At 38.4% G+C, this 13,281-nt stretch overlaps 1 protein-coding gene across 5 annotated transcripts; it reads left to right on the plus strand.

Moving 5' to 3' along the window:
* The first annotated feature begins 4,744 nt into the window (after window positions 1–4,744).
* Window positions 4,745–13,029, plus strand: LOC127456072 (CLK4-associating serine/arginine rich protein-like). 5 transcript variants are annotated; one of them, XM_051724379.1, is made up of 21 exons: window positions 4,745–4,869; window positions 6,306–6,448; window positions 6,549–6,646; window positions 6,745–6,846; window positions 7,044–7,123; window positions 7,228–7,312; window positions 7,425–7,564; window positions 7,700–7,796; window positions 7,945–8,023; window positions 8,129–8,202; window positions 8,481–8,522; window positions 8,644–8,826; window positions 9,121–9,432; window positions 9,879–10,055; window positions 10,147–10,186; window positions 11,290–11,368; window positions 11,623–11,681; window positions 11,788–11,834; window positions 11,941–12,029; window positions 12,284–12,308; window positions 12,437–13,029. In XM_051724379.1, exons 2-21 carry the CDS (start codon window positions 6,350–6,352, stop codon window positions 12,483–12,485), a joined length of 1,956 nt encoding a protein of 651 aa, XP_051580339.1. In that variant the 5' UTR covers window positions 4,745–4,869; window positions 6,306–6,349; the 3' UTR covers window positions 12,486–13,029. The 5 variants fall into 5 exon arrangements, 3 of the variants coding, with proteins under 3 accessions (XP_051580339.1, XP_051580341.1, XP_051580340.1); XM_051724381.1 differs by having other exon boundaries at window positions 11,308–11,368; XM_051724380.1 differs by having other exon boundaries at window positions 4,755–4,869; window positions 6,309–6,448.
* Window positions 13,030–13,281: the final 252 nt, after the last annotated feature.

A 13,281-nucleotide genomic window follows, 5' to 3' on the forward strand; every position in this document is an offset into this window, starting at 1 on the left:
AACAGCAAAAGAAAAAAAATAACACTTTGTGTTCTATTCCAAGGTAATATAACACAAAGTACAATGTTATAAATTTACACTAAATAATTTTAAAATTGCAAATCAAAAAAAGCTTTCTAGATTTACACTGCTAAATAAGGTGGAAACGCGCCATCACAATCTGTGAAAAGGGTCCATTTTATAATGTGTGAATATACAGTATAGAGGTAGTAGAGAGTTAACAATAATTCTTTTGTACGTTTTGATGTGATAGACTGCTAATTTCTTTTGACTACATGAGCTGAACATGTTTATAGTATGTCTTGTTTAAGTGGAGAGCCATATGAAAGCCATTTATCTTTAATACATTTTCTTCATCATTTACATTTAAAGCACTTTTAATTACCACTGTGTATGAAATATGCTATATAAATAAACTTGCTTGTTTATTTTAATCACACCCTGTTTACATTCATTTTATGTAAGATCGTATTAAAAGTTAAAAAAACAAACCACTGTATACAACATGGTTATCAGATCTTTCCTGACATAATGTTCATTTTATGTTGTTGTCCACAGGTTTGTCTTTATTAAGCTGGTTGATCAAGACCAGTTTTTCCCCTTTTGAGGCCTTCAGACAAATATATATAATATATAAATAATAACAAAAACTGGGTCTCCCTGGGTGACGTAAATGGTGAACAGGTCTGACAACATTTTCTGAAAATATCAGGCCTAATTGTAAAAACACTTGATCTGTTTGAACATCTGACCGTCCATGTCTTCAACACATGACAAACCTGTTTTTCCTGTTGTAAATGGTCAAACCTAGTATTACACTGACAAAAATAATGGGCTGCTCTGAACATATCAAAATGAATATTTCTGCTGTAAAAAGATTAAATATAGCAGCCTATTAACATAGAAACTTACTCATCCATACTAGTAAAATCTACAAATCACAACCATCAACCAGCTACAACAAAACAACAACAATAGTCATAAGAACTATACACATTGTTTTATAACAGTTATTATATTTTTCCATAAGTTCCCTTGTCTTGACCAAAACATACATAATTTATTCATGCCCAAGTGCTTATGGGTGTTGGGCATTTAGTTAGCAGTACACAAATCCAAAGTTTAAAGAACATATACCCCGATCATCCACAAAATTAAAACCACCTGCCTAATATTGTGGAGGTCCCCTTCGTGCCACCAAAACAGCGCCAACCAGCATCTCAGAATAGCATTTGTACAGAGCGGTAATCTGAGTTACCGTAGACTTTGTCAGTTCTAACCAGTCTGGCCATTCTCTGTTGACCTTTCTCATCAACAAGGCATTTCCATACACAGAACTGTCACTCACTGGATGTTTTTTGTTTTTGGCACCAATCGGAGTCAATTCTAGAGACTGTTGTGTGTGAAAATCCCAGGAGATCAACAGTTACAGAAATACTCAAACCAGCCCATCTGGCACCAACAATCATGCCATGTTCCAAATCGCTGAGATCACATTTTTCCCCCATTCTATTGGTTGATGTGAACATTAACTGAAGCTCCTGACCCGTATCTGCATGATTTTATGCACTGCACTGCTGCCACAAGATTGGCTGATTAGATAATCACATGGCTGGTTTGAGTATTTCTGTAACTGCTGATCTCCTGGGATTTTCACAACAGACTCAAGAATTTACTCAGAATGGTGCCAAAAAACAAAAAACATCCAGTGAGCGACAGTTCTGCAGATGGAAATGCCTTGCTGATGAGAGAGGTCAACGGAGAATGGCTGGACTGGTTTGAACTGACAAAGTCTACAGTAACTCAGATAACCACTCTGTACAATTGTGGTGAGAAAACTAGCATCTCAGAATAATATTCTGAGACGCAGGTTGGCACTGTTTTGGCGGTACGAGGGGTTTGAGTTATGATTACAAAATGTGACATTTCAAGTACTGTTTAATTAGGGCCACTTGATTGTTTTTATTAATGACAACTTAAGGGTTTAGAGTGTAACAGTAACTTAATTCAAACTAGTAAGAATAGTCAAAAATAAAGCTTAACCTTGTGTGACCTTCTGGATATTTTTGTCTTTTTCATTTTTGTTGTTTCAATCATTTTGGCGGTGTTAATGCCAACGGCATCCTTTTTGCCAAAGGTGTGTATTTTTTGGGGAATTTTGATATTTCAATCTCAGTTCCTAAAATACATCTATAATACACTGTGTACACAAAATAGTTACACTCAGGACCTTCGGGACAACAATGTCCCCATTGAAACCCATTAAAACGGCAATATTTGATCCCAGTGCCATGTAAGCATAAAATCATGAATTCTATGATATTATGCTTTTCTTCCGGAGCCCTGGCTTCAAAATGTAAATGTTTTATGTTTTCCACCAGATGGTGCCATTTTTCTCATGTTTAGCCTGTGGAGTAAATACATGCTTTTTTCCTATTTTATGTTTGCTGTATTATAGAGCACTGCAGGCCAATTGAATAAATGATGCAGCTAAAATGGTGTGGGTGTGTTGGTATGAATGTCAGAGTGTGTTTTGTATGTGTGTATTGAGAAGTGTGTGTGTGTGTGTGTGTGTGTGTGTGTGTGTGTGTGTGTGTGGTGTGTACAGGATTTACTATCCTTGTGGGGACCAAATATCCCCACAAGGATAGTAAACCTGAGATCACCTACATTGTGAGGACCAGCCAGCGGTCCTCACAAGGGAAATTGCATATTTAATTATATTTTTTTGAAAATGTAAAAATGCAAAAAGGTTTCTGTGAGGGTTAGGTTTAGGGGTAGGGTTAGGGGATAGAATCTATAGTTTGTACAGTATAAAAATCACTATCACTAAAATGAACTAATTGAAAGTGGAAAATAATATTAATATATAATATTATTATGGCGGTTTTATGACTGAAGATAACTATTAGTATTTACAGTGTGAGAAGTAATAAAGATGTCTTCTCAAACTTTATTGTATTTTGAGATTAGGGTTTGGATTTAGAGAAGTCATACTGTATGTGTTCAAGACAAAGAATTCAAAGAGTAAATTTAAGATCATACCAGAAGCTTGACTGCAGTCTTGCAGATACAGCTGTTAATGGATGGGAAGGACAAGAAATAGGAATTCTAATTGGCAGAGATCATTACTGGGAAATTGTGTCTGGCAAGGTAGAGAGACTGCGTTCTTTGGTAGCAATGTACAGCATCTTTGGATGGTTGGTGCAAGGAACAACAGCAGTGATGAATGTGCGCACCGAACCATCAAATGTGCAAGCAATTACAATTGTTAATGACAATGTCAGTAAGCAGTTGAGATCATTTTGTTAATTGGAAGCTCTTGGAATTGGAAAACCAAATGAGGAAATTTCAAAAACCAACAAAGATGTGTTGCAGATATTTTAAGAAAATGTGAAAAATATTGATGACAGATATGAAGTAAGACTTCCATGGAAAACTGAAGACATTGAACTTTCAACAAAATTTCAATAGCAAAGAACTGCTTTGAACATTTGACCAAGAAATTTCAAATGAATGCCAAGTAATATGACCAGTACAACTGAAGTAAAAAAAAATTTTTTTTAAATACTATTGGTGTCAAAACCTGGGAGATATGAAGAGATAGAAGAAATTTGACATGGACAAACAAAGGACAATGGAAGAGGCCTTGGAATGACTTGTAAAGAAAACAGGCATGATAAGAGCTTCTACTACAAGACTGATGCGCAGAATTGATTCAAACAACATTAGTCACTTTAGCAGCATGGCTAACAAATAAAGAGGAAGTCCCGCCCACTCCCAATATTGAAAGATGTTTAAAGTTCATCAAGATTACAAAAAGGGAATGCAAGCAAAGAAAGGTTAAGAATGGGCCTTTAAAATACTTTTAAGGGAAAACCTGGTTAAATGCACAGATTAATAACTTAAATTACAGCATGACTATAGGGAATATGGGATCTTGAACTTGACTGACAGACCGTCTGCTAATGGCAGACGTGTGAGCCCACTGACTGCAGTTCAATGGACTGACTGCCAATGAGATGAGCAATGAGCATATGGCATAATGCAAAGGAAGAATAGAAATATAATTTTCATATTATATAGATTCAATCTTGGTCCTAATCACAGAAGAAGGTACTTTCAAATGTATGTAATGATTATAATACATTTGTAACACATTTTTAATACACCCAGACCATTACTGGTATTACAACCAGTTGGGGGCTCTACAGATTCATCAGACAGGAACAACACCAAACCAGCAAAGGTCATAGAAATAGAAAAATCAGGTAAAATGGCAATTAACTTTTCTTCCAAGTGGGCAAGTTTAGCGACCCGGACGTTGTCTCTCATTGGTACATTGTGTTTAAATTTAAACCCCTCACAGTGAACTTAAATTAAATTACTGGTTTCATTGATTAGTTGAATAATGAAGGGTTTCATTGTCATTATTCAGACCACTGCTAATCTAATAAATGTTGCAGGCTGAGATTTAACAACACTCTAAACAACAGACGCACCACCCACAAGCGCCCATAGGCCAATCACAAGCCATTTTGTTTACTAATTTTAAATAAGCCCATATATGTGATTTAAAGTACACACATTCAAAACCAATTGATTCTATTAGTATATTTTTTATACGTTTCAAGAAACCAGGCCTAAAAACGCCTTTAGAGTTAAACGAGCCAGAGTGCGCCTCCTGTAGGTATGTATAACAGTTTCACAAGTAAATATAAAGACAGTGAACGCCTCTAGTGGTGTTCAGCTCAGTGATTGGAGCAGCGTGTGCGTGTATGTAATCTTGCGGCCTGTTCCATTAGGGCAACGACGTATGTCTTTTCCTATCAGGAAAAAACACTCTTTACTTATTGTAAACGCAAACAGGTAATTAATTTGCTTATATGATCGCAAAAGCTATTCTTGATGATAACATCATCTGTTTGCGTCTTTATCCGTTAGTTAGCGTTAGATGTAAATATTGGCAGCTAGCGTTAATACGCTAGCGAACGCCAGTGTTTTTTTTTTAAATATTATTTCGCAGTTATAAATAATCTCACAAAAACACTGTCGTATATGCACAGGAATGATAAATATTACACGAGTATTAAATTAGCTGAATTGCTGTCTTTTATGTGCGTCCATGAATGACGGAATACACATGTGATGTTAGCTTAAGTGGCTACATACATTACTAACTTAATTTTGTTACCTAATAGTCTTAATGTCTTATTATGCAATTCTTATCTAAAGACAAAGCATTTAAACCATTATTAGATAGTTTAGATGTTATTAGGTTAACATGGTACCTTTATTTACTTTGACACTAACCATGTCAACAAACTAAAAAATGAATGTTTGTTAACTCTTTAGGTGTTTAAGCAAACTTTACTATAAGTGTTTAGCCACTTAGTGTCAGTAAAGATAGTTAATTTAGTTTTCATGTACAATGACAGTCTTACAGGTAGTCTCATAGCATGTGTTTGTGTTTTCTGACGTATACATAGTTTATGTAGTTTCTGCAGCTGGGGAAACCTGTACTAATTTATTGTAATCTAATCTTCTGTGATAATTCTGCATATCGCAGGAGCTTAATGTGTGTTACCAGGGTGAAATATACTGTGCTCTGTGTGTGAAAGTATACAGATTTGTGAGGTGCACAAAATGTGGGTATTCAGTGTGTTTGCTGTTTAGAATCAGAATGAGCTTTATTGCCAAGTATGCTTACACATACAAGGTTTTCGTCTTGGTGACAGGAGCTTCCAGTGCACAAACAATACAACAATAAGACAAAGATAATAAAAATAAAAAGTGAATAGAAAATATAAGTGTATATAGAAATACACAATAAGACATATGTATTTACAATATACAAATACAACTCTGTTATATACAGATGCAAGGGAATGTATGGCAGAAGAGGTATGGTATGTTGGACAAATATAAAAAGACTAAACTGTGTATTGCACATAATTATTGCTCAATGGGGCAATTTTAACTGTTCATGAGATGGATAGCCTGAGGGGAAAAACTGTTGCTGTGCCTGATGGTTCTGGTGCTCAGTGCTCTGTAGCGCCATCCAGAAGGCAAAAGTTCAAAAAGGTAGTGGGCTGGGTGAGGGGTCCAGAGTGATGTTTTTCAGCCCTTTTCCTCACTCTGGAAGTGTATAGTTCTTGAAGGGAGGGCAATACAGCCAATAGTGTCCTTTGTAGTCTTCTGATGTCTGATTTCATAGCTGCACCAAATCAGACAGTTATTGAAGTGCAGAGGATATGCTCAATGACTGCTGAGGTTAGTTGATTTTAACCCCTCTGTCTCCCTAGTAGCAACCCTGCCCCGACGTGGCCCAACCCCAAGCGGAGCCGTCATGTGGCAGGAGGCCCGCAAACATGAGCGCAAACTGCGTGGGATGATGGTGGACTACAAGCGCCGCGGGGAGAGACGGCGAGAGTACTATGAGAAAATTGTAAGTAGAAATCTCCAGCATACCACCATGACTGCATTTTCATGCATTGTTTTCTGAATACAAATTAATCATAGAATCACATTTCTGTTCATTTGTGTAGAAAAAGGATCCAGCCCAGTTCCTGCAGGTTCATGGCAGAGCATACAAAATTCACTTGGATTCAGCTGTAGCCCTTGCAGCCGAGAGTCCCATCAACATGTAAGTCTCTTACTTGCACATCAGTGTAGAAATTTCATTATAAAAAAAAAAGGTTTTGTTTGGAGAAACTGTCAAATCTGAATTCTTTGTCCTTACAGGATGCCTTGGCAAGGAGATACGAACAACATGATTGATAGGTTCGATGTCAGGGCGCACTTGGACTACATTCCCACCTATACACCGCCTCTCCTGAACACAACGTGAGTATGGATATTTCTTTTTTTTTCTGGTCTTAATACACCTGTAATGTTGAAGAGTACCTGGAGATTGCAGAAAAACAACAAATTAAACAGCACTGACATAGCCTGGTTTAACTACCATGCAATTTTATATAATTTTCTGTATGAAGAATATCTTCAAGAAATATCTTGGGTTGAGTTCACTGTTTCTGTCACAGCACCCCAGAACAGGAATCCGAAGAGAGGAAGTGCAATTATGAGCGCTATAGAGGTCTGGTGCAGAATGACTTTGCAAACAGTAAGTCTACTTTGATTAAAAACTGATTAAAACAGTTTTGACCCTTGTAATGTGAGTAGATACTGTTGATGAATCCACCTTAAAATGTTCTTGTCATTTTGTAGTCTCTGAGGAGCAGTGTCTGTACCAGATCTATGTGGATGAGCTCTACGGTGGCCTGCAAAAACCAAATGAGGATGAAAAGAAAAAGTATGAACCCATGAACCAGTGGTTTAAAGTTAAAATCACATTTTGTAAGTTGCAACATATATATTTAGTCTGTTCTTTTAGAAGAATCAGATCTTTTGTTTCTCTCTATTAGACTTGCTGAGAAGAAAGCTCAAATCGGGTATACCTATGAGGACAGCACAGTGACAGAATCGGATGTACAGCCGGAGAATGATAATGAAGATGACTCGGAAAACAGCGAGTCTGAGGAAGACGAGGTCATCCCTGACATTGGTTCGTCCTTCATACAAAGCACACTTACTGTACAACTCAGGATAATTATTTTGTTGAAAATAGAAACATCTGATCTAGCTAAATTAGTAGATAACCTCCTTACAATGTGTGTGTGAATGTTTATCCATGTTGTAGATGTTGAGGTGGATGTAGATGAACTGAGCCCAGAGCAGGTGACTGAGATAAACAAGATGGGTACCACTTACGGCATGGCAGAAGGGGATTTTGTCTGGTTTGTTCACACATTTTTCATCCGTCAATAAAATGCAAACTTATCAGAGGAGAATGATAATTTTGCCATATTTGGTCATATCAAATACTGTAAAGATCTTCCTCTACAAACCTATTATGTAGTTAAAACTGATCTGTCTTTGTGGCAGGATGTTGAGGAAGGACAAGGAGGAAGTGGAGGCCATTAAGCATGCTAAAGCACTGGAGGCAGAGAAGGCCATGTACTCTGTAAGGGCATAAACTTTTAACTATTTGACTCCCCTCCCATTTAAGATGTTTATGTTGACATTGTTAGTATTATCACAGTTATAATTTTTTTTCTGTTTCCATCAGGGCCGGCGGTCTCGCAGACAGCGAAGAGAATTTAGAGAGAAGTATATGAAAGGCAGGCAAATCAGCCCACCCAGGTAACAGCCTAATCTATACTGCTACTACATGACACAAGTGGACACAGTCTTTGGACTTGCCATTACTGGCATTTAGCTCTTTTCCAGGTTCCACTGACCACCACCCATTTCATTTATGCCTAAATACATCCTTTTAAATAATAGTTTCCATTTGACACTGATGTTTTCAACACATTCCTTAAAAACACACAAAAAATGTATAACTTGCAACAGTTACACTTGGATGCATATATTTTGATGGAATATTGGATAACAAATTAATATGTGAATTCCAACAGCTATGCCAGAAGAGACAGTCCTACATATGACCCCTACAAACGGTAAGTGTATTTAGCTCTGAATTATGTATTAAAGCAAGGGTAATTTTAACAATTACCACCAAAGTCATTATGATCATATAATCTCTCTCACTACTCTCTGTTCTCTCTTATTCTTTCTCAGGCCACAGTCAGACTCAAGTTCAGAGTCACGCTCTCGTTCCCGAACCCCGGGCAAAGAAAAGATCACCTTCATCACTAGCTTCGGGGGCAGTGATGATGAGGGAGTCACAGCCCCACAAGCCCCACCTGCAGCGGTGTCAAGCCACATCACCTCCAACACCGCAGGTCATAGCAGGGGCTCCCGGTCGGTAACTTCCCCTTTTTACTTTCTGGCTCCTTAGTGGCTGTTTTCTCCTTTCATTTATAAGTGCGTGAAAAGTGCCACTGGTTCAGAAAATTATTAGTAGTATCTTTTTAAATATGGATGAGATAGCCAACCAATGTCTGAGTTGGCTATTTAGTCTGTTGATTATATTTTGTGGCATTACTAAAATCATGACCGCATTGTAAAGGGTTTGAATGTTTTTAGAATGATTGTAAAATCGGTCCTTGGCATAGGTTGCCCATAATAACATTTTATATTGTCTTTGTCTTTCAGCCGAAAACGCTCTTCCTCCAGTCACTCGTCCTTTTCCTCACGGTCCTCCTCACATCGCTCATCACGCTCATCGTCTCGTTCCCGCCGGAGTCGCCGTTCTCGTGGAGGTAGAGACCGAGACATCCGTTACTCGCGGTCGCGATCTCGCTCTCACCGGCGGTCTGACTCCCGTTCGTGTCAGCGCAGTGGAGGAGGTGGCTCGAGGAGACGATACGACAGGACACGGTCACGTTCCACAGATCGGAACAGGGGTAGAGACAGAAACAGAGACCGGGACAGGGGGAGATTCTACACAAGCCGCAGGCGAACCAGGTAATAGAACTTGCCTAAGATATTCAAACCTATATAGCTTGTTAGATTTGAAAAATTCATGGCTTTTCCTAAAATTGATCAGACAGTATTGAGGTTAAATATGGATGATATGGATTTTTTTATGACTGTTTTCTTTTGTAAATTTTAAAAAATATATATGAAGAGAATAGGGTGGATGATGGCCGTTTTAATACAAATATAAAAAATGCAAATAAGAAGTACACAATTACAAAAGAATTACATATTCTGCACTATATTTCAAATTTATGAAGAAAAAAAAAAATTTGCACGGTAACAGATGTTGACAATGCTGTCGGTACATTTTGGAATGAAGGTGGAATGACCAATATATTGGCCAATATATCTGTCCATCACTAGCTATGTGGCCGTCATGTTATTCCCAAGCAAAGAGCTACTTTTAACAGAGGTTGCACTCTCTCCCTCAGGTCTCGCTCCCGTTCACGCTCAGGTGATCGCTACCAGCGAAGGAGTCGCAGCACTGCGTACAGGAGGGGCGGCAGCGTCAGTCAAAGCCCCTCCCACTCACCTGCTGCCAGCCGCAGCCCCTCCCCCTCATCCCGTTGTGCTCAGCCTGCCTCTGCTACTGCTGACAAACTGAGAAAGTGAGTTGCTTCAAGCACAGAATCACCGGCCTTACTTAACATTGAATAATGAAAAGGGATGCAGCTAACAATCATTCTCTCTTTCTCTTAGGCCTGAAAGTCCGGGTGGTAAAGAGACTGGAGCTGCCAAAGTCAGTAAGAATTTGATATATCTCGATTTGTTGCTAAAGACTCCGCCTCCCTCACCCCTGACAGGCTGATGCAGTTAATAATCAGGCTGGGGCTCCTGCCCGTCTCATGCACTCTTGGCCCCTCAAAGAGCTTTTGATCTCATTTGAAATTTTTTTGAATAGCTGTCTACATTGTGATCAGTTATCATGGTGCACTAGGTGGCCACAATGCCCTCTCTTTGCAGAATGCAGTGGTCTTTTGAAGGGCAGCAATTTCTGAACTTAACTGATATACCTTTTATGCCTTTTTCTTTTTTTTTTTTTCTTTTTTTTTTAAATGCATTTGAGAACAGCAGGAAGTGACAGACTTGTCTCCAAAGGACCTAGTCAATCTGTGTTCAAAAGGAGTGCACAGTCTCTGGATTGTCTTATATTTAATGAAAAGATCCATCTACTTTTCTTTTATCCTACTAAGTATTATCGAACATGCTAAAATGTTGATGAGAGGAAAACTACAAAGGAATAATAGTTCTTATGAGGTTTGATAAGCAGTTAAACAGTTTGAGTGTTGTAGCCTCTGCACTGGGCTTGTCAAGACAGGCAGAGCAACTTAACTCAGATTCACACTTACACAAACACACCTGCATAAGTCAGTACACACTGTCCTTGTGTGTAAAAGTTCAACTCTTTGCTGCTATGAAAGGCAGCACCATCTGAAATGGCTACAGTAGCTGCCATTTTGTTAATTTTCACTGAGTCGCCATACCTGGCCATGTGATGCAATAAAAATATGAGGGAAGGCTCTGTACTGTAAACTCTCTAAACGGCTGCCCTAATTTGCCTGGTCACACCTTGCCCCTGCTGCCTACATAAACATACGTACAAATACACCCACAACATAAACATCACAGGCAAAAAGGACAACCGGTACTTGAAATGTGACCACATGTAGCAAACAAATGATCTCTTTATGGTTTAAAGGCACTCTCACACTTCAGCATGACACAAGCCTAAGTCAGTAAAATGTAATACGGTGGAACTACAGATGAACCTGCACTTGCATAAATCTCTTGTTCTCAGTCGCTGTTCTTTTTCTGACATTTCCCATCATACTTTTTCTAAAGTTAATGTGTCCATTGCAGTCCAAGATGACACCCCAGGAAAAGCTCAAACTCAGAATGCAGAAGGCCCTAAACAAGCAATGTAGGTTTCCAAAGCACACTCAAACACTAAGAGCCATCTTCTTATAAGAATACTATAATTTGTGTTATTTTTTTATCTTTGGTTCCATTCTGTTTATGTAAATGGATATAGCCTTTGATGGTATATTTAGTGAAAAGCTGATCCAGTTGCCTGCTCAAATTGTATACTGCATATTTCTAAGCTGTCTGTTTGTAATGGGAAAGACATTTGAAATGAAAGCCTGTTGACCCTGCCTCTTCTTTCATCTTCCTCAGCCAAGGCGGATAAGAAGGCAGCACAAGCCAAGATCCAGCAACAGGAGAACAAGCGGCAGGTACGTGTGTGGGGGTTGATATGTTGGGGTATTGAGTGTGGTAATTCCAGGTAGTAGGTCTATATTTTGGAGCTTTAACCCCAACATTTGTTTTTTCCCACCACAGGAACGAGAAGGGGTTTTACGGGCAATGGCACGGAAAATACGCATGAAGTAAGTCTGAACGTGTGTATACATGCATAACGTATTCGTGTTGTGGGATTTGTCCTCTCTGTTTATAAAGGTGAGGATACAGTTTGGTCATTGTTTGGTCTTGTAGGGAAAGAGAACGGAGGGAGAAGGAGAGAGATGAATGGGAGAGGCAGTATGGGCGTCAGAGCCACTCGCCCTCCCCCAACGCCAAATGCGGTGAGTTTCCCTAGAAGATCCCTGCTGGTCTGGAAGAGCCACCTATTGCCTGAAGAATCCCTTCTCTGTATAGTGAATATGAAATCAGGATAATGGAGTTTATTGACTTTTCTTTCTATGGTTTGGGTTTGTTCTATTCTTGGTGGTACAGAATTCTAAGATTGACAGCATAATAACTATTAAGAAATATGCTGTGAATGAAGTTAAACATGTCCTAAAGTAGATTCTAATCATAAATCTTAAACACCCCATAGGTCGGGACCACGGCTCATCCAGAAGGTATGCTGAAACCAGTCTGTGCCTGTTTAAATTCTAGAAGGCTGTAGAGGGCACCACACTTGTCCATTTTATCTAAACATAATGAAATTCAACCCCATTTCAACTTGTTGTTCTATCTAACTCCACAGGAAGTCACGGTCAAGATCGAGATCACGGAGTCCTCATTACCGGTACTGAAGAATCACCTGATAAAACCTTGAGGGAGAGGGGAAAGAAGAAAAGACATGTCAAACAAATGTTCCATCCCATCCCAGGATGACAATGTTGAGTTTATAATTAAACAATAAAATGAATTTCACTCACTTCAGCTTAATCTACACCATCTGAAGACTGCACTGTAAAATCATAATTATATGACTACCATTGCTAAAATCTGTAAATTAGAACTGTCTTGCTCTAAACTAATTTTCCCTCCCATTTTTGATATTACAAGTCAAATTAGCTGGGTTACTATGATAAGAAAGTAGTGTTCAGAGCTAGAAATTTTACAGCTTTCTTCCTTTACCTTGGAGTAATTCAATTTTAGAATATAAGATTCAGATGAATGGTTAAGCATTCCACATCATGTGAGGGAGCACATCCCAACATTGTATATAATGCCTTTGTTTAAAGGAATATTCTGGGTTCAATACAAGTTAAGAGAAATTGAGAGCATTTGTGGCATAATGTTGATTACCACAAAAAATATTTCGTCTCAGCACTTTTCTAAAAAAAAGCAAAACTCAGTTACGGTGAGGCACTTCAAATGGAAGTGAATGGGGCCAATTTTTGGAGGGTTTAAAGGCAGAAATGTGAAGCTTAACATTTTATAAAAGCACTTTAATTCTATTAAAACTCATGTATTATTTGAGCTGTAAAGTTGTTTAAATCATCATTTTAACAGTCATTTTAGGGTTTGTTGACATTACATCGTTGTGAAAATAGTTGTAAAATTGACTATAACGTTACAAAGAAAAGGATAGTAAGTGATTTT

Source organism: Myxocyprinus asiaticus, chromosome 18, assembly GCF_019703515.2.
Source record: "Myxocyprinus asiaticus isolate MX2 ecotype Aquarium Trade chromosome 18, UBuf_Myxa_2, whole genome shotgun sequence".
Lineage (NCBI taxonomy): Eukaryota > Metazoa > Chordata > Actinopteri > Cypriniformes > Catostomidae > Myxocyprinus > Myxocyprinus asiaticus.

Bases quoted from the DNA above. Each gene is read 5' to 3' on its own strand.
- LOC127456072 (XM_051724379.1), top strand. From the start codon at position 6,350: ATGTGGCAGGAGGCCCGCAAACATGAGCGCAAACTGCGTGGGATGATG. The intron at 6,647-6,744 runs GTAAGTCTCTTA...TTGTCCTTACAG, and splicing joins GCCGAGAGTCCCATCAACAT to GATGCCTTGGCAAGGAGATA. The intron at 8,827-9,120 runs GTCGGTAACTTC...TTTGTCTTTCAG, and splicing joins GGTCATAGCAGGGGCTCCCG to CCGAAAACGCTCTTCCTCCA.